Source organism: Chelonoidis abingdonii, chromosome 6 (genome assembly GCF_003597395.2).
Source record: "Chelonoidis abingdonii isolate Lonesome George chromosome 6, CheloAbing_2.0, whole genome shotgun sequence".
Taxonomy (NCBI): Eukaryota; Metazoa; Chordata; order Testudines; family Testudinidae; genus Chelonoidis; species Chelonoidis abingdonii.
The window spans coordinates 94,984,591-95,008,465 of record NC_133774.1 but is presented as its reverse complement, the minus strand read 5'-3'; the positions used below and the strand labels follow the sequence as shown (position 1 = coordinate 95,008,465).

The following is a 23,875-nucleotide window of genomic DNA, read 5'->3' as shown; positions in this document are numbered from 1 at the left end:
CATGTAATGGACTAGGTCTCTGGTCTCTCTTAAATGCTCTTTGTGCTGCTGGAGAGGCGCAATGAGGATTCGATGCTATAAGGCAGCTGATGAGGATTTCTCTACCACAGGAGAATGCTAAGCTGGTTTCAGGCCCCTCAAGCCATAAGGTGTATTCCAGGATGGACTGGGAGTTTGTCAGAAGCAGAGCCTCTTGGAGACTATTATCCACTAATGCCAGTTATTGTGGTAACAGCTTTGTTAGCCCCTGGAAGCTTCTAGAGTTTTGGGGATTGGAGGAGTTAGGACAGGAGTGGGCAAACTACGGCCCATAGGCTGTATCCAGCCCACTAGCCATTTTAATCTGACCCTTGAGCTCCTGCTGATGACATCCAGCTGTATACCTCATATTCCACAAATGTAACCAGTGCCATTACAGTTATGTCACAATGCCTACAAGAGATTAGGTCCTGGTTGAAGAGAAAGCCGGCTCAAATTGAACCCATATAAGAGCACAGTGATGCTGGTCAGAAAGGGTAAGTGCTTCAAAGAACTAGACTGGACTTTGTCTTTCCTTTTCACTGAAGGCATCCATCCATCCAATCAGTAAAACACCTTGGGGTCTTGTCTGAGTCATCACCAAGCCTAGACAATCAGGTGCCATTAGTGGCAAATAACATTTTTAAAAAAAAAAAAAAAGGAAGAAGGAGAAGCAGCAGCAGCTGTTCCCCTTGTTCCTTCTGCAGCTTGCTAGGAAGATTTTGTGATGATAGTGCCAAGATATCCTGATCGAGGAGCCGGGCCCCATTGTGCAAGGCGCTGTACAGCCTATAAAAAGGCACTTTCTTCCTCACCTTTTCCTCCCTGATAAGGATGTTGATGATGATCCATGCAGTATTGTTGTAGCTGTGTCAGTCCCAGAATATTAGAGAGACAAGGTGGGTGAGGTAATATCTATTATTTGACCAATTTCAGAAGCTGATTCAATAAAAGATATTACTTCATCCACCTTGTCTCTTTCACGATGATCTGGGGATTCGTTTCCTCCAGACTGGATTATTTTAACTTCTTGTATCTGGCACCAGATATGAAAGTATTGCAGAGACTCTATATGCAGAATATGATGGCCCACCTCCTCAACAGGATGGGCTGATATGAACACGAGCGTGAGCACTGGCTCCCAGATTGCCTTATTGTTAGTTTAAAACCTTAGTTCTGATCTTCAAAAAGATCAGCTGTCCAGGCCACAGCTGCATCAGTGACTTCATCTGCCACAATACAGCTTTCAAAGCCCAGAATGAAGCTGGAGACAGTATTTTCAATTAAAAGAAATCTGTCTGTGAAATGAGATTCCAGAGTAGATCAGGCTAATCCAGAGTCCGACCACCTTCTTGGCAAGCAACAAGGCTCTGTTCTTGGAGAGTAATGGTCAGGAGATTGCAAATACTCCTGTTCAAACAAAAGTCTTTGTTCATGTGCAGATGCAGGCCATTTGCTAAACAGTCAGGTGAAAAAAGCATGAATGCTCATGAATAACAAAGGGCACAAAAGTGGCTGAATCGTATGGATGGTCTGAACAGATGTTTGCAAATACTGTTTTACATCATTTGATCAGCTCTAGCAATGACAGACCACAGAACATTTAGTGTGACATTTTAAAAAAAACATGCTCCCAGTTTGTGCATGCAAAAATGAGAAATTGCATGTTTAACTTAGAAGAAATAGAGCTGTCCATGTCAACATATTTTCAACATGTTAAGGTAATTACCATTCTGACTCAACATCAGTAAAAAATTATTTTCAGCTGCTGTTAAATTTCTTCTTGGCTACAAAGGCTTGTGTTTGAACAAAGAGGGAGAAAGAAGCTGTTAACATAGTGCAAATGAGAACACAAACTTGAAAGAACACGTATGTTAATGAGCAAGATGGCCTTCATCACTCCACAACATGGAGAGAAAAAAAATGTCTGATTTCTTGAAAACCTGATGACAGGTTGGGTGTGCAGCTGGGAGACAATCAGGGGCATAAAACTGGGTATGCATAACACAGAATTATTTTCAGCCATCCTTCATTTACAGCTCTGAAAATAATTCCACACAGAAACCCATAGCCCCTCACTTAGGGTGATGAATTCTGAAAATGTAGGCTGAGAATCTTAAAGGAGCTTAAGGCAGTTAAATACCTATTTCCTATTGATTTTCAAAGGAAACTGGGTGCCTCACCCCTTAACACTCCTTTGAAAATCCCAGTGCTAGTACTCAAAATCCTTCATTCTCCTTTTGGAAGTTTTATGAGTAAACAGTGACATGAAAACAGCTTCTGAATTCAAGATGACTTTATTACCTTGGATGTGGATGCTGTTTGGTTGAAAAGAGGGGTTTGTTATTGGCTGGTATGTCTTCAGATGTGTTCCTGCAGTCTGCAGGAGATGGGGAGTCTGGGGTGTCCGTCTCTGCATCATGGGAGGGGGAACTGGAATTCTCCTGGGGCTGATATGGTGGGGAGACTGAGCAGGAGCTGCAAACCTGAAAATCATGAAACAGATTGAAGTATGAAGCCCCCCAGAAATAAGAGCAGAAAATGTTTTTAATTATTTAAATAATCAAAGTGCTTTAACAATGGGCACTAATACAGATTTCTAAAAGAACAGAGTGCAGTCCTAAACACTCACAAGAGTCATGTTCCAGTTTCTCAAATTAGATGGATAAACTACACCTGATAAACAACAACAAAAACCCAGTCTGTAGCTTCTACCAGGCAAACTCCTCTTAACTTCCAGGGGAGAGGCTCAGACAGTCCAGTGATGAGGGTCACACAGATACTTAGATGGGATACCTGACATCAGGGCCACTGCTAAATTGCAGGACTGTATTGTGGGGAGGCAATGGGATACCAGTCGACAAATGGCAGTCCTTCCTTTTTAGAAGGGCTGCAGTCAGTCAATTCCGGTGCTTCTACGGGGCACAGAGAATGGTTGATGGGTGGTGGGGCATTGCCTAAAAGAAGATATGCTGTGCAGAGGCAGTGTAGGATCAGTCCCAAGTCCTTTTACTAAGTATTGTTTTCTGTTGCATATGATGCTTATCAGCTTTTGGAAATATTCCACTTTATATTCAAGTATTTTGAAATAAATTATTTTAAACCAATATAAAACAGACATTAGTTTTCATGAAGATCTTGCAGTGTTAAATGATTTCAAGTGGAGATGAGCCTGAGCTTGTCAAAATTTGGATCTGGATCCAATTTATGAACTCCCAAACCTTGGGCATTTCCTGAGCTAATGCTCTGGTTCAGCTGGGAAAAGGAGTGCAACACTTCAGAAGATAGGGCCTAAAACATATAATTACTTCTGCTACTATAAGGGGATGGGTTATTTACCTGGATCTTTTTATGGGCTTCATGGAAGGGTTTAAGCCACGTTAGCAATAATAACTACTCCTTTGAATTGTACATGTTAAAGCTCTTTACAAAGTAGGTAAGTAATATTCCCATTGAAGATGGGAAGCCAAAGTGTAGAGAGGTTACAAGGCTTGACTTCCTTGATCCACATGACCATGCTCAGTCCATATTGCCTACTCAGCAACAAATAGTGTTTTCTAGGCAACAATGGAAGGAGGCTATGGTCTCACAAATAATACAGTCGGAGCTATAATTATAATAATATTACCACAAAATACTCCTGCATAAAGTCATCACATGAACAAGCATATTTAAATCCAAATCACCCGAGTTCTTCTGATTTAACAGAGAAGAGATTTCTGTCAAACATCTTCTGCATGACTTGGACCTTATATGGAACCCATACACTATTTTTTTGGCAGATCCATAGCTCATATTAACATTATAGCAAATTTCATAGTGAGGCCTTGGCTACACTTGCAAGTTGCAGCGCTGGTGAGGGGGTTACAGCGCTGCAACTTAGCAGGTGTCCACATTTACAAAGCTCAGCCAGCGCTGCAACTCCCTGTTCTGCAGTGCTGGCTGTACACCTGGGTCGCTACGGGTGTAGCGAATCCAGCGCTGCTAATGCGCGGCCTTATCAGGTGTGGACACTCACCAGCGCTTTTATTGGCCTCCAGGGTATTAGGACTTATCCCAGCATACCTTTTCAGCCTCTCTGGTCACCGCTAGCACTCCACTGCCCTGGGCTCAGGTGACCGCCCTTTAAATGCCCCGGGAATTTTAAAAATCCCTTCCTGTTTGCTCAGCCAGGTGTGGAGTGCAATCAATCAATCAATAACTAGTGACCATGCCTCACGCCCCAACGAGCCCCAGATGGAGCACTGCCGAGCTGCAGGATCTCATCGTGTTGGGATGAGGAAGCTAGTCGCAGCCCCCAGGCTTGGTGTGAGGAATCAGCAGAGGAGCCTGTCCTGGTAAGAGCTTTATTTATAAGGATGGAATGTTTTGGGAGCAGGGGGGCTATGGCTGCCTGCAAGCATGCCTAGATGTGAATAGCCCATTGATTTCCCTGTAGCTGTCTTTGCTTCCCCAAGTCACAGAAACCCCATGGATTGCAGAGACAAGCAGCCCCTCCTTCCCCTTCCCAGGTGAGCCGCGTGTGCAAGATGGCTCTGAGTACCTGCTGTGGCAGATGTGGGTGGAGGTTCAGTGTATTTCCTGTAGCTGCTCTTTGCTCTTCCCCAAGTCAGACGAAACCCCATGGATTGCAGAGACAAGCAGCCCCCCTTCCCTTCCCAGGTGAGCCGCGTGTGCAGATGGTCTGGTCTGCTTGGCAGATGTGTGGTGGGTTCAGTGTTATTTTCCTGAACCTGATCTTAGCTTTCCCCAAGTCACAGAACCCCATGGCTTCCAGAGTCAATCATTCTCCACCCTCCCTTCCCAGGTGTGCTGCGTGTGCAGATGCTCTGTGTATTTTCCTGAACCTGATCTTAGCTTTCCCCAAGTCACAGAAAAACCCATGGCTTCCAGAGTGAAGAAACAGGCAACCCCCACCCCACCCCTGTGAGCCGCATGTGTGAACTCACCATTGTATTCTATCTGCAGCCGCGTCCAGTCTCTGCTTGGTCACAGTATGTGTAAATGATGCTACAAATACTCTTAAAACATGCTGCTGCTGCTTTACATTTTATCTCTCTCTGTTTTTTTTAAAAGTTACTTTGAGTACTGTTCCAGCAGCACAGACTTCTGAAAGACTGCGAACTTAAGAAAAAAACAAGGAAATCCAAGGAAGAACATGCTGAAAGAGTCATGAATCTGTATTCTACCGAAATTAAAAAGTTACAACAGTGGAGGAGAAACAGAGCCTTAAAAAGAGGAAGCAGCCAAGAGAACCACGATCGGCTGCTAAGCCTCATGGAACGCCACACAGACCTCATGCAGTCAATGGTAGACATGCAGGCAGAGCACTACCGTGGCTGCCCTCACCCCATCCCAAAACTCAACCCATTGTGCCCACTGTTCCCTCAAAACACCCTTCTCCAGCATCCTCGGTTTCTTTACCACCACCTGCCCCCAAACACAATACGTTCACCTCACAGCCTGATAACTACGACCCTTACCCTATGCACTCAACCCCCATCACCATGCAGCATATTAATCCTCAAGTGCAGCAGTCAGTGCAGAGCCCTCAAGGAAGAACATATTCAAACCTGTGACTGTACTGCTCATCACCGTACCCCCCTTCCTTTTATGTACTGTATTTAATAAAGATTCTTGTCTTTACAACAGTTTTTATTATTACAGAAAGTTAAATACTGTACCACAAGTGAAATAGGCACTGCAAATAATTGCAACCACTGCAGGTAATTGCTGTGGCACTGCACTAACTGCTGTGAAGGCAGCCAATTACTGTTGGCTTTCAGCTCATAGTGCTCCTTTAAGGCTCCCTAATCTTGAAGCACTGTGCTGGGCCTCTCTATTAGCCCTGCTCTCTGGCTGGGCAAATTCAGCCTCCAGGGTTGACCTCGGAGTCCATCTCGCACTGACGGTTTCACCCTTCCCTTCACAAATATTATGGAGATACAGCACGCGTTATAATCGCGGGATGCTGCTTTCCCCCACGTCTAGCTTCCCTAGAGATTCTCCATCTCCCCTTTAAAGGCCAAAAGCACACTCCACAGTCATTGCACCGGCTCGGCCTGTAGTGAACCGGTCCTTGCTCCTGTCAAGCTTCCCTGTATACGTTTCATGAGCCAAGGCATTACGGGTAAGCAGGGTCTCCAAGGATCACAATGGCATTCGACGTCCCCCACTGTGATTTTCCTGTCTGGGGAAAAAAGTCCTGCCTGCATCTTCCTGAACATGCCACTGTTGCGAAAGATGCGTGCATCATGCACCTTCCAGGCCATTCTGTGTAAATGTCAGTGAAACGCCCACAGTGATCCACAAGCGCCTGGAGAACCATAGAGAAATACCCCTTCCGATTAATGTACTCGGTTGCCAGTGGGGTGTGCCAGAATAGGAATAGCGTCCCATCTATTGCCCCTCCACAGTTTGGGAAACCCATTGTGGCAAAAGCCATCCACAATTTCCTGCACATTCCCAGAGTCACGCTTCTTCTTTACAGGATGCGATTAATGGCCGTGCAAACTTGCATCACACTATTCCAACGGTCGACTTCCCGCTCCAAACTGGTTTGCGACCGATCGGTGCTGTTTGAGTTGCCAGCTTCAGACTGCTATAGCCACGCGCTCTCCAGTGACAGGGCAGCTCTCAGTCTCGTGTCCTTGCGCTGCAGGGTTGGGCGAGCTCAGCACACATCCCATAAAGTGGCTTTTCTCATCCTAAAGTTCTGCAGCCACTGCTCGTCATCCCAGACTTGCATGACGATGTGATCCCACCACTCAGTGCTTGTTTCCCGAGCCCAAAGGCAGCATTCCACGGTGCTGAGCACGTCCGTTACTGCATAAGCATTTAGTGTCAGGCGTCAGGAAAATCTATTTCTCATCGCTCTCACTGTCACTTTGGAGCATAAGGAATAGCTCCATGCCAGACTGATGTGCTGGCAACATTCATCAGCAATGTCCTCAGCAGCTCGGGCTCCATTCTCTCTGAAATCAGCGCCAGACTCACAATGGCCCAAATAGCTGAAAAGAAGCGATGCACCACGGGTGGTTGAACAGGAAGTGAATGACCCGCACCCTTCGTCCCCTTCCCAACCCACAGCGCCAAAATGGATGAGGTGCTCTGTGGGATAGCGCCCACAATGCACCACTAACAACAGCGCTCAATGGTGCAAGTGTGGACACACTGCAGCGCTGGTCGCTGTCAGTGTGGACACACTGCAGCGCTGGCCGTACACAGCTGTACGACCACAGCTGTAACTACCAGCGCTGCAAAACTGTGAGTGTAGCCATGGCCTCAGTCTTGTATGCTTTACTGCTTGTTCTATTTGCTTTCATTGAGTAGCCATTTTGTTTCTTACTAGTTACAGTTTATTTTGTCTCTGTACTGATTCTATATTTACATACAAACTCAAATTTATTACTAAAAATATATGTCTTTACAGGAGAAACTATAGAAATACTACCAGTAATGGGATAAATCATGAAGTCCTTACTAAGTAACTCAGTCTATAACATGTCACATATTTTTGCTGCTACAGGTAACTTCTGCACTATATATTTAAAACACATTGCAAAGGAATGTGGGGACGAGGTATGTGTGTTTTGCAGTAACAATTGAGACTAACAAAAGAAGAAATATACAGTAAGTGTTTATGAAAAAATATAAGAGGGCTTTAAAAAAGTGCTACAACTGCAGGATTACAGGTTTCCCAAGAAAGAGGAAAGATGGGGGTTAGTTTTCTGGATAGCACTCACATAGAAAGATTATTGATTTGCTGCCAGAGATCAACAACAATGCACAGACTGGTCTTTTTTTACATTATTATCTAAAGAATCGTGGGATATCATCCTCTGTGTTTTCAAAATTCATTTGTGAAAACTAATCAATGAAAAATGGCTTTAACTGCCAGCCAACAACAAGGAAAAAAATCCTTTTCAAAGACTTAAAATGAAAAGCACCGTTTTAAAGATTTCACATTTGATTTAACATCTAAAAAACCTTCCAAAGATAATACACCACTTTGTATAGCTAGACAGGGATCCTTTTTAGTAGACTTTAGTAGTCTTTATAATGATTTATGAATCACTTCATGAATTCCTGGCTTACTCATATGGGTGACTATAGTATCTACATATACTTCCCTTCTGCTTCACAAAAGAGAAGCTTGGACTTGTTTCAATCCAGATTTGTCCCCGAATAAATCACAGTGCGTTACTGGGGGAACTGCAAATTTAATTCTGTTACTAAAACAATCAGGATCAGCTTGTAACTGCTAAGAAACTGCCATCCTGAACTGTGGCCATGCCCTGCATCCCATGCAAACAGGAATAGCCAAATTTATAGAGAGCTGCCTTCCTCATGCTTTCTGGGGTCTTCAAAACTTGAACTAGCATGTTCTAGGAGCCATTACGCAGTATGCCATTCCTCAGTGGGAGCTAGGAAAGGTGTCCTGTAAATGAATGATTAGATTTGAAATGGTTTCAAGATTTGATGGGGGAAACAAGAGGATTACGTTATCAAAGCTTAAATGACCAGATTAATTTATACAATGTGACATGTACAGATGATTTCTAATTAGTCAATATGGATCACCACTAAATGTAATAAATGTCACGGTAAGTGTTGGCTGGACCTGGACATAATGTAAATTAGGAGGACAGTATGAGCAAATTGCTAGCAAGCATCAATACAAAAAAGCAAACCACTACCACTATCACCAAGAAATGATGTTTGGTATTAGTAGTTTTTTGCTAAGTGACATGCAGGCCAGACCCAGCACACTGAAAATGATTATTTGGAGGTGGTGGTGATGAGGGGGAAGTTTTTATATGTTTGGGGAAAAGAATTTGTACAAGTGGTTTGAGATTCTTGGCCACAGAATTGACTGTTGCTAAACTGTTGGTGCATCACAGACTCTAAGAAGTGATTTGGAGGCAAAAATCCTCATTCCTGCAATTCCACACAAAACAGAACTTCTGTTGTTAATCCAGGCTGCTGGATTCCCTACACAGAACCCGATGTCAGTATTGTGACTGAGGTATCAATTGACTGTCCTTATTCAAGCTGGTTAGAATCAAACAAAGCAAAAAGAAAATTCCCATTCGGGGTAAACCTGACCTCTTAAAGGTGTTTTGATGGTGCTCTACTTCTTCATAGTAGTATTTGAAAGACTTTCAAAGAGTTGTCACCTCAGAATTATCCTGGCTAGTGTTCTTTTTGGCTAGCATTCCTTTATTTGATTTCACACTGCCAGTCTCAATGGGGACATGGAAATACATGACTGGCCTAGTAATATTCAACATTGTGCTTAAACTGAAATCTCTCACTGAGTTTGCCTCACCTTCACTACCTGATCTTCTTGGAGTTGTCATGTCTACTGAACTCCCTTCCATGAATACCCCTTCTCCTTCTGGTTCTGTTTTCTGTGTGAATCGTCTACACAGCAGTGAACTGGTTTCAGATCAATTAATCTCTGAGCTAGTGGCGATGCACTGACAAGCATCGGATTGTGTATGCATTCAAATAAGTCACAGGCATTCTCCTTGTTTCAACCAGAAAAGGGAACAAAACACTTGTGCACTTTTACACAGTTTGTAGTCCAAGAGAATCAACTGTATCCACAAAAATTGCACGGATTCAGGGCAAATGAATGCCAGAACAGACTTCAAATATTATCAGTCTGGAAGGCGTTAATGGTTGCCATTGGCATGTCTGTAATCTCTAGACTACCATAGATCTAGTTAAAACTGATGAGCGTGCTACCCACCCTTCATTCAGGCTAAATGGCAGAAGCAATTAAGCTCCTTTAATGGACTGAGATACCTGGAGACAACGGAAGCCACTGTCTCAGGCACTAGCCATGCGCAAGGCTGACCAGACCAGGGCTAAAACCTGCTGGCTGTTTTTTTTCCTGGGGACTGATTGCAAACACAGAGGCTGGGTCTTTGATTCATTACAGAGAGCTGAAAGCAACCAAAAAGAAAGAAAAAGGCAGCAAAAAGCCGCAGAAGCAGTGGTGAGCATGGCCCTGCTCCATGAGGCACAGGACTTGGAAATTGGAAAGGCAGGCTTGGAAATTGTGAGCAAGAACACTGCCTGCTGTTTGTTTCTACTGTGTTCAGGGAACAAGGACTTTGGGCACTTTGTAAATAAACAGGATTGCACCAAATAACAACCTGACTCATAATCAATATTTCCTCCTAATGGAAACAACCCAGCAAGGCTCTGAATATTGGCTAACTATTCAGACCAAGCTACTTACTGATTCTGGTGCTACCACTTCTCACTCCCTAATATTTTTCTTAACTCTTCTCTTCTGGTGTTAGTTCAGAGCTGGGAGATAAAAATGCATCTTCAAGGCCAAGAAAATGATAATTAATTCTAACCAACTCTTAAACTTCTGCCTTTCAGGCTGCCCAACAATTAGCTTCCTTCAATAAAAGTTTACTGTTTGAAATACACAATTCCACTTATTCTGCACTATGGAAGTCTTGTGGGGATTAAAAGAGATGACAAATCAAGAATAAGTTCCTGTAAAATAACAGTAATAATATCTAGCTTTTATATATCATGTTTCATCAGTAAATCTCAAAGTGCTTTACAAAGGGGGTAAGCATCGCTACCCTTATTTCAAAGATGGGGAAACTGAGGCACAAAATAGTGAGGTGACTTGCCAGAGGTCATCCAGCAGGCCAGGGGCCAAGCCAGGGGCCAACCAGTGCTCTAGTCACTAGGGAACACTTCCATTGTGTGGCCACAAAAACGTGTTTTTGTTAAAACAAATTAGTCGAAAGGGAAGGCAAGCATGCCTATTTGGAACTATTAAATTGGAGAAAAAAATGGTTCAACAATAGTTATCCATATGAAAGTATGACAAGTCATGTCACCAGGGACCACTAGGGAAGACAGAGTTTATGTTGGAAGTCACTTTATCTTGACTGCCTACTTTTCTCAACATAGCAATAAAATTTAGGAGGTGTGTAGCTAGCTTGTGCACAGCTAATCATCTTTGTTTACTCTGAGCACAAGTGACCCAGTAACTGACACCCTGGATGTGCAACAGCAATGGGGAAAACTCTTCAAAGACTGAAGATTCAGCTGTACAACCAATATTGCCAATACTTTTCTGAACATAACAAAATGTCTTTGAGCTGGTGTGGTCATAAGATCAGGCTCTTATTAGATTTCCTGAACTTCCTTCTTTTTTGACTGTGTTGGGGAAAAAATGTAAGCTGCATGGGGCAGGCTGTTGTCCACCTCAGTGCTCTGCGAAGTGCTCAGTACACTGACTGTACTCAGTAAACAATAATCAGGAACAGATTTTCTCTACATATGTTAGTATTTCTAGTCAAAGCCAGGAGGTTTGGGGCAAAGTTCCAAGGCAGTTCTCATAAAAATTAAAATTCCCATAACGTCTTACATTCTGGCTTTCACCAACTCTCCACATTTTGCCATTGTGGACTAGTAAAAAGTCCTGTTAGTTCACAGTCTACTGTACCCCAGTGAAATGCACCAGAATTCCAGGCGTCTCTCAGACCTGTGACACAAGAAAACCTTCTGTTTAAAAACATGTTTAAAGAACAATGTGATTTGTTGCAAAACAGAATGGCATGAAACTCAATGTTTTTCTAACAATGTCACAAATATACATGTTTTGCCTAAGGTTTTACAAAGACAAAAATAGCAAAATTTTGCAGCTGTGACACAACACTCCTCACCCCCAGAAGATGGGCAAATCAAAACTAGATTTTCTACTGAGCACACAAATGTCTGTCATCCAAATGTGGCTGTTTTCCTTACCTCCATGCCCGCAACTGTCACCAGCTCCACTGGCAGCATCACTGAGCTACTACAGAAACATTGACTTGTTCTGCTAGCTGTTCCAACTTGCCTGGCCTAGCAGGCTGCATGTGCATCACTGTAGGACAAACCCTCTTTCTTGTAACCTCCAGGGATGAGGAGACAAATTTCCCAGCAGTACCTTTTCTTTAGCACTGGGGAGGGAAGACCCTTAGTTTTCTCTCCCGGAAAGTGAGGCAAGCATGTGTTCCTGAAACCCAGGATTGACCCAGTTTCCAGGGCCTGTTCCAGTGTCCCTGATGGTTATACAAAAAGACCCAAGATTTTGTCCCAATTTTTGTGTGCACCACAGGCAGACTCTGGCCACCTGAAGGAACTGTCAGTCAGCTAAGCTGGTGAAACTATCAACAGAAGTATATGCATACATGTACCTATAGCTGCAAATACCACAGTGATGAGCCTAGTATAAACACCTAGGTAGATTATCCCACCAGGCTTATCACGTGTTGATGCCTTTTCCTGATAAGGTTTCCAATTAAGCCCATTTTCTGCATGAGTCCTTGTCACCCATCCTGATTTTCATGGTGTACTCCCATAATACAGGCACTGACCCAATTCTGAGTGGCAGCAGTCCTGCAAAGTTTCAGGGCCCTGCTGTGTGCATACAGGGCTGGGGCAGGCTCAAGTGGCCATTGAGCAATTGAGGGAGGCTCCCTGATGTGTGTCAATAGAAATGGTGTTGATCTGGCTGCAATATTCCCAAAGGTTCAAAAGCCATGAGTCAGATCCCCCAAAACAATGATTTAAAAAAAGATTATATAGTGTTTTGGGCCTGTCTTTTGATTTTCGAACTGCCCCACCCACACCCAATGCATGTGTGAGACACTTAGTGTTGCCAACACGCCCAGATTTATTGAGGTGATTTTTGGCCCCTACTGCTGGAACCTTGACCCCTCCTCTGTTCATCCCCCCTGCCAACCAATTAATTCTGCCTCCACATCAGTTCTGCCCCTTCCATCCTCAACTGCATTCCTCCTGGGGCTCTTCATCCCCTTTCCCAGACCTGGGAGGTTGCAGCAGGGTCCCTTCTCCCACTTTTATGCTGGGGAGGGGGGGAGTGGCTCCACCATCCAGTGGCTCTGCCCTCTCCCCTTCCCAGGCCGGGTGTTATAGGAAGGGAGTGTGGAAGAAGGAGCAGCAGAGGAACTGTCCCTGTTGCTCATAGGAAAGGAGGGATGGAGGCCTGAGCTGCTGGGCTTTTTGGTGCTCCCTTTCCCCCTCTCCTCCTGTGAAGATGGTCTCTGCTCCTGAGGGGAGTGGGAAAAAGCTCTGCCTGCCTCCTGCAGAAGCTCTTATTGGCTGCTCTTCCCCAGGAGGTGGGGCAGTGGAGAAGGCAGCCAGCTGGAAGGCATTTCCTCCTCACCCGCATGCAGGTCTGAAATTGGTACTGATGCTTCTTGTGACATGACCAGACTGGTTCCAGCCCTGGCCGAAATCCCATGACTCAAGAAAAAAATCAGGAGAACTGGCAACACTGTGGCAGGCAGTTGCCAAGCCACTAGGAAAGCTGCCTCTACTACCCCATGAGTGAGAGGGGCTCGGAGAAGTGTCTCCTTCCCAGCCTGTTCAACTGAGCCCTTGTGAGGGGAAGGGGACAGAGGCCACAAGGAAACTCAGATGGGTCTCAGTTCCAGCTCCAACATCACAAACTCTCACACAAACTTTACACTCTTTCAGCAGAAAGGCCACAAACTGCATGGCTATGGAGATTGAACTAGCCCTGCTACATGTAAAGGAAATCCCCTTCCCCTCATATCATGTGTGAAGCATGCCAGTGCATGAGAAGCTTGCCCTGATGCATGCTTTATTTGTAGTTAAACAGAAGACTTCATTCAGCAGTATTGTCAAGCTCACGCCTTCACCAACACTAAATCCATGCTTTTTTGTTTTTAAAGCTGCAGTTTATGGTTATGTGCAAATTATTTGACTTTTTGCTTAAATGTAACAGCAGGCAAGTATTCCTACATTTTTCCTTCCAAAAAAGCTGGCAGCTGCAGTCTTTCTACATATAGAAAGGAGACGGTTGCTTGGTTAAGAAGCAGGAGGCATTGTGCTAAGACCAACCTACCTTCCTATGAGGAGGTGTGCACAGAACAGTCAATGGCACACTTCTATTCCTGCCACCAGGACTGGTGTCTCAGTTTGTCACTGAAAATATAGTCAGTCTAGGCTGAGGAGTGAAGATTCACCCTTGACTGATTCCCCTCATCAGCAGGTGAAGAGCCTTTTCTTACTGCCAGTGGCTACTCTGATATGATAGCTGCTACCTTGACCAACACAGTGGAAATTGAACTGGGGATTTCCAGGACTAAAAGCACAAGCTGCTACAGCTTGAGCTAGAGCTCCTTAACTAGGGCTGTAACAACTCATACCCTTTGTGAGGGGGACGTGTAATACAATGATTGGTGAGTTACACCTGTGCTAGAGAACTAAACTGTGGGCAAGTGAGGGCAGATAGTCTCTCTAAAAAAGAGACAAAGCATGGAAACAGGCTAGACAGAAAGATCAGGTTTTGCTAGCTTGGTGAAGGCAGGGCCCAAGGTTTGATCAGTTGCTCACCTCCACCCTTCAGAGTCTGTCATTGTTAACAGGCAGACATTTCCTCACTAGCAGAAAAGATACAGCCTCTTAGCAGACAAGTCTCCAACCGTCCAAACCATGGGAGGAAATTACTGTACTGATTCCAGAACAACATTGTTTTGTGCTTTAAGTGGAATCTTTCTTACAGCCAGCCTGTTTCATACCACATACAAGAAGCTTTGTAATATGTAAGCATTAGCTGCCTTGACTCTTTGGTTAGAACCACTTGGGGGCTCTTGCTTCTGGAGGTCTGGCTGGGAATTACTTGCTGTTTTATAGCGAAGCCATAAAAAGAATATAACCACAGACTCAAATAAGCAGATAAAAGTACTGCTCCCACTCTTATTATAGCACTGCAGTAATAAAGTTGAATACTTCAATTCTAAATTCTTCTATTCAGCCATTAATAACAGCCTAAAAAGTTCCTTTCAGGCTAAAATTTCTCATGCTTTAGGAATACAGGAATTGCTATACCAGGTCCACCTAGCTCAACATCCTGTCTCAGACAGTTGCAAGTATTAGAAGCTTCAGAGAAACATGAGCGAACCCTCATAGTGGAGAATTACAGAACAGCCTGCCCATAGTGGAAACTTCTTCCCAAACCCAGTAGCTATTGGGTCATTTATGTCCAGAAATATATGCCTTAAGAAGCAAAATGTAACTGCAGATATTATCATCTGTAAACACAGCTACTCCCTTTAAACTGGGCATTTGGGCAACAATGATCCTGTGGGAGTGAGTTTCACAAGTTAATTATGTATTGTGTAAATGAGTGTTCATTTTTATTGTTTTTAAGTTTGCTGCTTTTTTGATTTAATTGAATGTTCCCTTGTTCTTGTATTCAAAAGGGGATGAACAGTAGGCCGCATTTACCTTCCCTTTACCATACAATATTTTGTATACCTTTATCATGCCCTCTCTTAATTAAACAGTCAAAATCTTTTCAAATTTGGTGAGCATTAAAAAAATAAAAACAAAACAATCAGAAAAAATGAGTTATATGGTAGAGATTAGATTTGAGATTCCCTAACTTCGCTACCACCACCTGAATTTTAGAGAGTTTGGATATGAAAACCTGCACCAAAACCAATCTTGTTGATTTGAGTTTTGGCATGGAACTAAACTTGCACAAGATGCGTGCATTATTTTTCAATTCCTCTTCCCACAACTTCAAGGCTCAGGTTCACAGGGCTTCATCAGCTTCTCTACAGCCTCCCTCCCGTTGTTCAAAGGGAGAGAAAGTTGAAGAGGAACCTCTGCTTCCTCTACGTTTTCTCCTCCTTATTGTCCATGGGAGTGAAAGAAATGGGAGTTACTATGGCTTCCCTATAATCCTGAGCTGGCTGCCCAAATGTAAGGGTTGAAGAGAAGTCACCTTGGAGGATGAGGTGTACACTTGTCCAGGGAAACCATCATTCAGGCAGGGGAGAAAAGAATGTGTGGGAGGGGAACTTAATGTTGAAACAACACAGACTTGTGTGCATGTGAATGGGTCAGTAGATTCTACATTGAATGACATACCATTACCTATAATGGGGCATTTCACCTTGGGAGATGATGGATGTGAGTGCTTCAGCAGCTGAAAAACAAGTGACAGCCTTGTTCTGTTAAAGCAGTAGAGAAATTTCTGCTGGTGGGTTTGGAATTAGGTAGTAGCAGCAACTGTTTTTTTTTCTTTAAAACTTTCATTTTTGTAATTGAATATTAAAAGCAAGAACTATGTTAATGCAACATTAAGGTTGAGAAGTTAATCATTCAAAATGCAGAAAACCCAGTAGTTAAGGTTCTTAGGGTAATACTGTAGAACCTCAGAGTTACGAGCACCAGAGTTATGAATTGACCAGTCAACCAGACACCTCATTTGGATCCGGAAGTATGGAATCTGGGAGCATCAGAGACACAGCCCCCCACCCCCCCCCAAAAGGCAAATACAGTAGAGAACTGTGTTAAATGTGAACTACTAAAAAAAAATTAAAGGAAAGCTTGAAAAAAGATTTGACTGTTTCTGTGCTTGTTTCATTCATATTAAGATGGTTAAAAGCTGTTTCTTTCTTCTGCATAGTACAGTTTCGAAGCTGCAGTAAGTCAATGTTCAGTTGTAAACTTCTGAAAGAATCATAACGTTTTGTTCAGCGTTACGAACATTTCAGAGTTACGAACAGCCTCCATTCCCAAGGTGTTCTTAACTCTGGCCTGGTCTACACTACGCATTTAAACCGATTTTAGCAGTGTTAAACCGATTTAACGCTGCACCCGTCCACACAACAAGGCCCTTTATATCGATATAAAGGGCTCTTTAAACCGGTTTCTGTACTCCTCCCCCAGAGAGAGATGTCCCAAATCCCAAAGAGCTCCAGATGGCCATACGAGATCCTGGATCTGAATCGCTGTATGGGACGACAACATCGTTCTATCACAGCTCCGTTTCAGCAGACGAAATGCCAAAGCAATTGAAAAAAATCTCCAGGCTATGATAGACAGAGGCCACAGACAGTGCCTGTGTGCCAAGTGTAACGGAAAACCAAAAGAATTCAAATGGACGCTAATGGAAGGGAGGAGGGGTACTGAGGACTCCAGCTATCCCACAGTCCCCGAGTCTCTCAAAAAGATTTGCCTTCTTGGCTGAAGCTTCCCATTGTGCCTGAAAGGGTCAAACATATTGTTCGGAGTGGTTTCAGGCGTATAGCTCGTCAATTTACACACCACACACACACACACACACACACACACACAACACACACACACACACACACAACACACCTACACACACCACACACACACACACACACACACAACCACCACACACACACACGAAAGAAAGGGAAAAACTCGATTTCTTGACTTTTTTATATGTCACCCTATGTCTACGCATGCTGCTGTAGATGCGGTGGCTGCGCCATCTGAATAGGCAGCACCCTCTCCTTCTCCCCCCCCAGTGCAGACAGTACAATATGACTGCTTATCCATTGTCCATCATCAGCCTGCAAGTGCTCCTGGCTGGCCTCAGGTGAGGTCGGGCCGGGGGGCCTGGGTTAAAAAATAGGGACTGACTCCCGTCAAACTCCCAGTAGATGGTACAGAATGCTTGGTAACCGTCCTCAATCATAGCACACTGGGGCGCTGAAGCTCGCATCAGCCCCCCACTGCCCCTTTCATGTCTAAAGAAGAGATTCTGTACTTGCAATGGACCCCTTAAAATTCCATAAGCAGCAGGATGCTGGGTCCTCTCCCCCGCCACCGGCTTAATGTCCCTGCCCTGGACTATCACTAGCCTGGAGGCTGCCTCCCCCCCACATTATGCTCACTAACAAGTCAGGAGTTCTTATTCCTGGCATTCTTTATTACTTAACACATAACACACAAATGGGGGGACACTGCCATGGTAGCCCAGAAAGGGTTGGGGGAGAAGGTGAAGCAACGGTTTGGGGTTGTTGCAGGGACACCCCCTAGAATGGATGCAGCTCATCATTCTGCGGGATCTGACAACAGAGCGGCTGTGCCTCTCTGATACCACTCCGGTCTCTATACACTTTGCCCCATATTTCCTGGGCAGGACTGACTCTATTTTTCGATAAACCATAAAGAGGGATTGACTCGGGGAGTTCATTCCCATTTTGTCTTTGCGCCCCAAATCAAGCCAGCCAGGAGCACCCATGACATCAGCAGACTGTATCAGAATGACTGATAACAGTCATCTCATTGCCAATTTACAATGGCACACGCAGATGGTACGGAATGATTGGTAACCATCTCTGCTACCTTTGCAATGGCAAAATGAATGCTGCTGTGTAGCACTTGCAGTACCGCCTCTGTCAGCGGCATCCAGTACACATACGGTGACAGTGACAAAAAGGCAAACGGGGCTCCATCGGTTGCCATGCTATGGTGTGTGCCAGGGCAATCCAGGAAAAAGGGCTCGAAATGATTGTCTGCCGTTGCTTTCCACAGAGGAAGGAATGAGTGATGACATTTACCCAGAATCACCTGCGACCACTGTTTTTGCACCATCATGCATTGGGATCTCAACCCAGAATTCAATGGGCGGGGGAGACTGCGGGAACTATGGGATAGCTACGGAATAGCTTACGACAGTGCAACGCTCCAGAAATCGACGCTAGCCTCGGTACATGGACGCACACCGCCAAATTAATGTGCTTAGTGTGGCCGCGTGCACTCGACTTTATACAATCTGTTTTACAAAACCGGTTTATGTACAATCAGAATAATCCCATAGTGTATTAGTGGAGCCACATTGCCCACATAAAATATGCAGCACTGCGGTAAAACTCCTAAATTCTGAGGCAATATTAATTTATTGTATCTGCGTGAAATATCCTACATTCTCATCCCTTCCGCAACCAAACACATGGCTATGACTCATAGCGGGCTGTACAATTCACCAATGATTATTCTCAACCATACTTTTTTCATGATGGATTTTTTTTGCTTTGTACACTACATGCCCAGCTCCAAGGGCCTCAGCAGTTACAACACTAACTAGGTGCTCCAAGACAGATTCTCCTTCCTCTTCCTCACGTGTGCCATGGAAGAGGGGAGGCAGAGGCTGTGGTCTGCTTCCCTAGTTCATCATCTCAGCTCTCCATATCAAGCCTGACCTTCTGTCTCCCCCTGTTCCCTGGCTGCAGCCTGGACTCCAGCATTGGCTCCCTAAACTCTGCACCAGCCCCTCCTCACTCCTGCCTTGTTCTATAAAACAGTGACCTGCAGGACCGGCACTAGGGTTTTTCGCGCCCTAGGTGCATAGCCATTTCGCCGCAGCCCCATGCTGATCCCGCAGCTCCGGTGGAGCTGCCGCAGTCATGCCTGCGAGCGGTCCACCGGAGCCGTGCGAGCAGCCGACCGTCCGCAGGCAAGACTGCGGCAGCTCCACCAGAGTCGCGGACCAACGGACCCTCTGCAGGCATGTCTGCGGCAGGTCAACCGGAGGCACCTGCCACCCCCCCGGCAAAATGCCGCCCCCCGAATAATCCTGGCACCCTAGGCAATTGCCTAGGCTGCCTAAATGGTAGCGCCGGCCCTGGTGACGTGAGCATGCACTGTAGTCCAATTAACTTCCCCTTGTGCAGAAAGGTCCAGAGCAAGAGGCAGCTGCAGGCAGGCCCCAGCAGGCCAGGGAGACAAAACAACATGCTGGGCTCTTGGCTCCAGCTCAATAATTAATTCTGTATGCAGAATTCTGTGATCTCTTGGAAAAAATGGCACATTGCACGCTTGCATAATCAGTAAGGCCATGGGTACGCTATGGGTGCGACAATGGCTACGCTGCCATAGCTATGCCATTATAACCCTGTAGTGTAGATGCAGATAACAGCAGTGGAAGAAGTTTTTCCATTGCTGTGGGAACTCCACCTTCCTGAGTGACAATAGCTAGGTTGACCAAAACATTCTTCCATTGACCTAGCTGCGTCTACACCGGGAGTTATGTCAGCATAGCTGCAGCACGCAGGTGTGTCTGTTTTTCACACCCCTGAAGACAATAGTTATGTCAACCTACATTGTAAGTTTAGACCAGGTCTAAGTCAGTGGGCCCCAGACTGAGATGGCTGAGGCAGTTCATACCTCTCAGAACTATTATTTCAGGCTCTTTGTGCACACAGACAAGTTTATACTTAGTTCACATTTTCAAGGTTATTCTCACAACCATGGAGGCTTGAAATTTAATTTTTTTAAATGGAAATGGAGATTCTGCAACAAGGGGTGAGTTCTGTGGAAAACTCCATGATGGCAGAATACACAAGGTCTTGGCTATATGCAGTGTTTTGTATTATTTCTGCTGTTAAATATTTGCCTAAATATATATAGGTGCCCTGTGACCAACTTATCACTGGTGTGGTAATCGTCACTCTCCTGCATTTAAATGCTTCCTCTTAACATTGCATTAATGGAGTTATTGGCACTTAGTCTTGAATCCAAAGTAGCCCCAAACAGAAATGGAGAGTAACAATGAAACAGTTTATGAAATGTGTATATGGTTAGAGTTAAAGAAAAAGAAAAAAAAAAGATTTGTAAGGAAGGAGTGTATCCGACCAGAACTTCATTATTATTCATTACTGCCTGTATCACCATAGTATCCTGAGGCTCCAAACAGGATCAGGGCCCCAATGAGGTAGGAACTATTTATACACGTCACTATTAAAGCACTTCGACAGTAGTCTCCCCATAGTAATCTTCTCACAAATGTGCTAATAAGAGGATCCAGACTTGTTTTTTAAATAGTGATTTTAATGCTTGTAATAAATGCTGGACTGACCCTGCTAGTGGTCTAGCAACAAAAGGCAGTGGAAACATCCCAATAGCATTTGCCAAGAACCCTCAACTTCGACCAACAGGAACCCACTTCTACAGTGAAGAGGAATCTATATATCATTCACTCCTTGGCCCGTCTCCTAACAAGAATACTAACAATTTGCAGCAGTGATGATTGTGTTTGTTATGAGGCACCTCCACTAGAAGTGGACAGATACTACCCCCATGGAGCAGGAGGTCTAACCCCTTTCAGCCATGACTGAACTAACCGAACTCAAAGTGGCAACCTAAACATGAAAGACACCTTAGCCCAGTGGTCCCCAACCTTTTTGTCGGCGGCAAGTGGTGTCAGCGAGAGGCGTCCCCGCTGATGTTCGGGGGCGACGTCTCTCGATGACATCACTTGTTGGCAACAAGTGTCGTCATCAAGAGGCGTCCCTGCCAAAATGCCGCTGAAATTTGGTGGCATTTCGGTGGGTGCTCTTCCGGGGGCCACGATGCGGGCACATTAAGATGCTCCCGCGGGTGCCATGGTGCCTGCTGGCACCGTGTTGGGGACCACTGCCTTAGCCCAATCCCCCAAGCCATTCAGTTCCTCCATTTTCAAGATAAAAGGCAGAGCTGTAGTACTGTTTTCATCATGGGAGAATTAGGTCCATTTATCAGCAACTGAAATCCAGGAATGTTCTTTGAAGTTTATATTGGACTTTTTATGCTTTCCTAATTACTGACATTTCTATTCCTCAAGAAAATTAAACACCTTGTGATACATTAGTGAAAAATAGACGTGTTTATTTTAGTGTGTAGAAAATTATGTAAAATCAGCAAAACTATATTTAAAAATTTCCATAGATATATAACGATAATAGAATATTTATATTAAAATTAGAGTATAATATGTGTACCATTGAATTTGTATCAGAATTATGTTTCTACTGAAAAACTATTTACCTAGGTCTCACACAATATAGTCAGAAATTTAATATACTAAGTGGAAACCATTAACATCATGCAATATCTGTTCAATAATCATTTAGGTAATATTAAAAGATGAAAACTGGATCCCTCTCAGAGGATTTGCTTTTACATCACTGAAATATCCAAAGTAATAGAAACCATAAAGATGGGAGATCTTGTCCCTAACTAGCAATGAATGACTTCTGTCTATGAATCATAGTCTTTTGCTACTAAATTAGAAGTCAAGTCTAGTTATCGCATACTAGTCTCACAACACGGAAGATATCAGCTTCCTGCAAAAATATGAGCCTATTTCAAGTTGAGAAAGCAGCTTTAGTTTACACCAGAGTTTTCAAAGCTGCAAATGTCAAATAACATGCAAATCAGGGTCCCAGTCTTGTGCGGTCCTGATCAGTTCCTCAGAGGTGCAAAGTGACCTGAACTCTATAAATTCACTGTTCTTGAGGGACATTTATAAGTTCACTGGAGGCACACAGCATCTTGCAAGTTCACCCTGCAAAGTTTCATGATTAAAAAACTTCCTCCTACTAAACATGCTGAAAACAAATACTAACACATGCAATAGAAGTTACACTTGTGCGTTACACTTCTCGAAAGCCAAGCTAGTAAGCGATAATCAAACTGACAACCTGCCCACTTCAACATGTTGGCAAGTAGCACAAGAATATAAATGCTAGCGAGGCTCTAATAGTCATGGCTCCCAAGCCACTTACATAGAGTAACTCAATAATTAACATTTTCATTCTTATTAAGAAAGCTTCTCCATCTCTCCTCCACCTTCATGGGATTTTTCTCCTTCATGGGATTTTTAATTGGAGAGACACTATCCTGATTCATAGGCTTGGCAGAATTCAATTTTTATTTTTTTGTAATTTCAATCAATAATAGCAACGTTTACTTTAAAGCATTGTTTTTAGATTCTCAATTTAACTTTTCATGGTTGCGCAAAAATTACAGGATTTAAGCATTTTTAAAATTGTATCTATTTAAATTTTTACTGTTGCAGGAAATTATTGGGGGGTCAGACAATAATTGTTGACAGTAGACATTGAGATTCAAAAGTTAAAGGTTTCTAACTGTTAAAACACAAATTATCAGCATCAAATGTCGAAAAAACAAAAAATAAATATCCCTAAATCAAACTCTAATAAGTTCTCACACAACATTTTGCTTACTTTGCTTCTCTGTAAATTTTGATAATCATTGATGGAAATATATTTTTGTTGGTTTGTGTATACAAAGTGAAATTGATGTTTATTGACAATAACCAATAAAAATCTAATCCTTCCAAGCCTACTTATAGTTTATAGCTTTCATATAATGGACTTGTGGATAGGATACTTGACTAGCAGTCTAGACACCTGGGGTTCTATTATAGTTCTGTCACTGATCTACTGAGTGACCTTGGGTAAGTCGCTTCATCCCTGTGTTCCCTCCTACTATTTGTCTTGTTTATTTACAGCATAAGCTCTTCTAGGCAGGGACTCTGTATTACTGTGTGTTAGCATCTAACACAACCTGACTCCAATCTTGGTTGGAGCCTCTGGGCACTACTGTAGTACAAATAATAAAATTAAAAAAAATAAGAATCTCTCTAAAACTACCAGTGAATGTAGCTAAGTAAATCCCAGAGGCACAAGTATATGCTCTGGGATTCACTTAGAACAGTGGTCACTTACTCTACGTTTGTGCGCTAACACAAAATATATGTTCAAGTATCATCATAATCCGGCTGCGCTGTTAACATTCTAAACAAACAAGAGTAACAATAAAACTGCTACTGAACTTAGTAATGTTCAAAGTCAATTGCTTCTCATTTTTTCAATGAATAAAGATAGTCTTACCTTTCAGTGCCTGAGTCTACAGCTGAGAGAAGAGGTAACTGGGATGGTGGGTTGCAGGGACTACCATGGACATTATGCGCTGGAGAAGGGTGACTGACAGGATGTGATGGTGGACCACCCCCAGGAGCTGTTCCACTCCGACTCGAATGAGTACTGGAGAACATTGTAGCTGAAATCAGAGAGAGAGCAATATTCAGTATCATGGTAGGCACAACATGATTTCAATGATCAGTTAGTACTACCAGGTAAGTGATCACCCTTCCTACAAATGATTTAATGTTAATTCTTAGAAACCAACTTTCTTTCAAGTCTTACGTTCTGTTTGAAAAAATGCTACT

General features: G+C 43.7%; 1 protein-coding gene across 1 annotated transcript in view; it reads right to left on the bottom strand.

Moving 5' to 3' along the window:
• Positions 1–23,875, bottom strand: part of GLIS3 (GLIS family zinc finger 3) — a 273,434-nt gene that overhangs the window by 16,204 nt on the left and 233,355 nt on the right. Inside the window, exons 8-9 of the mRNA XM_032801814.2 lie at positions 23,538–23,706; positions 2,323–2,504 (exon numbers count right to left, since the gene is read on the bottom strand). Coding sequence (XP_032657705.1) covers positions 2,323–2,504; positions 23,538–23,706 — 351 coding nt within the window. The remainder of the gene's footprint in view (positions 1–2,322; positions 2,505–23,537; positions 23,707–23,875) is intronic.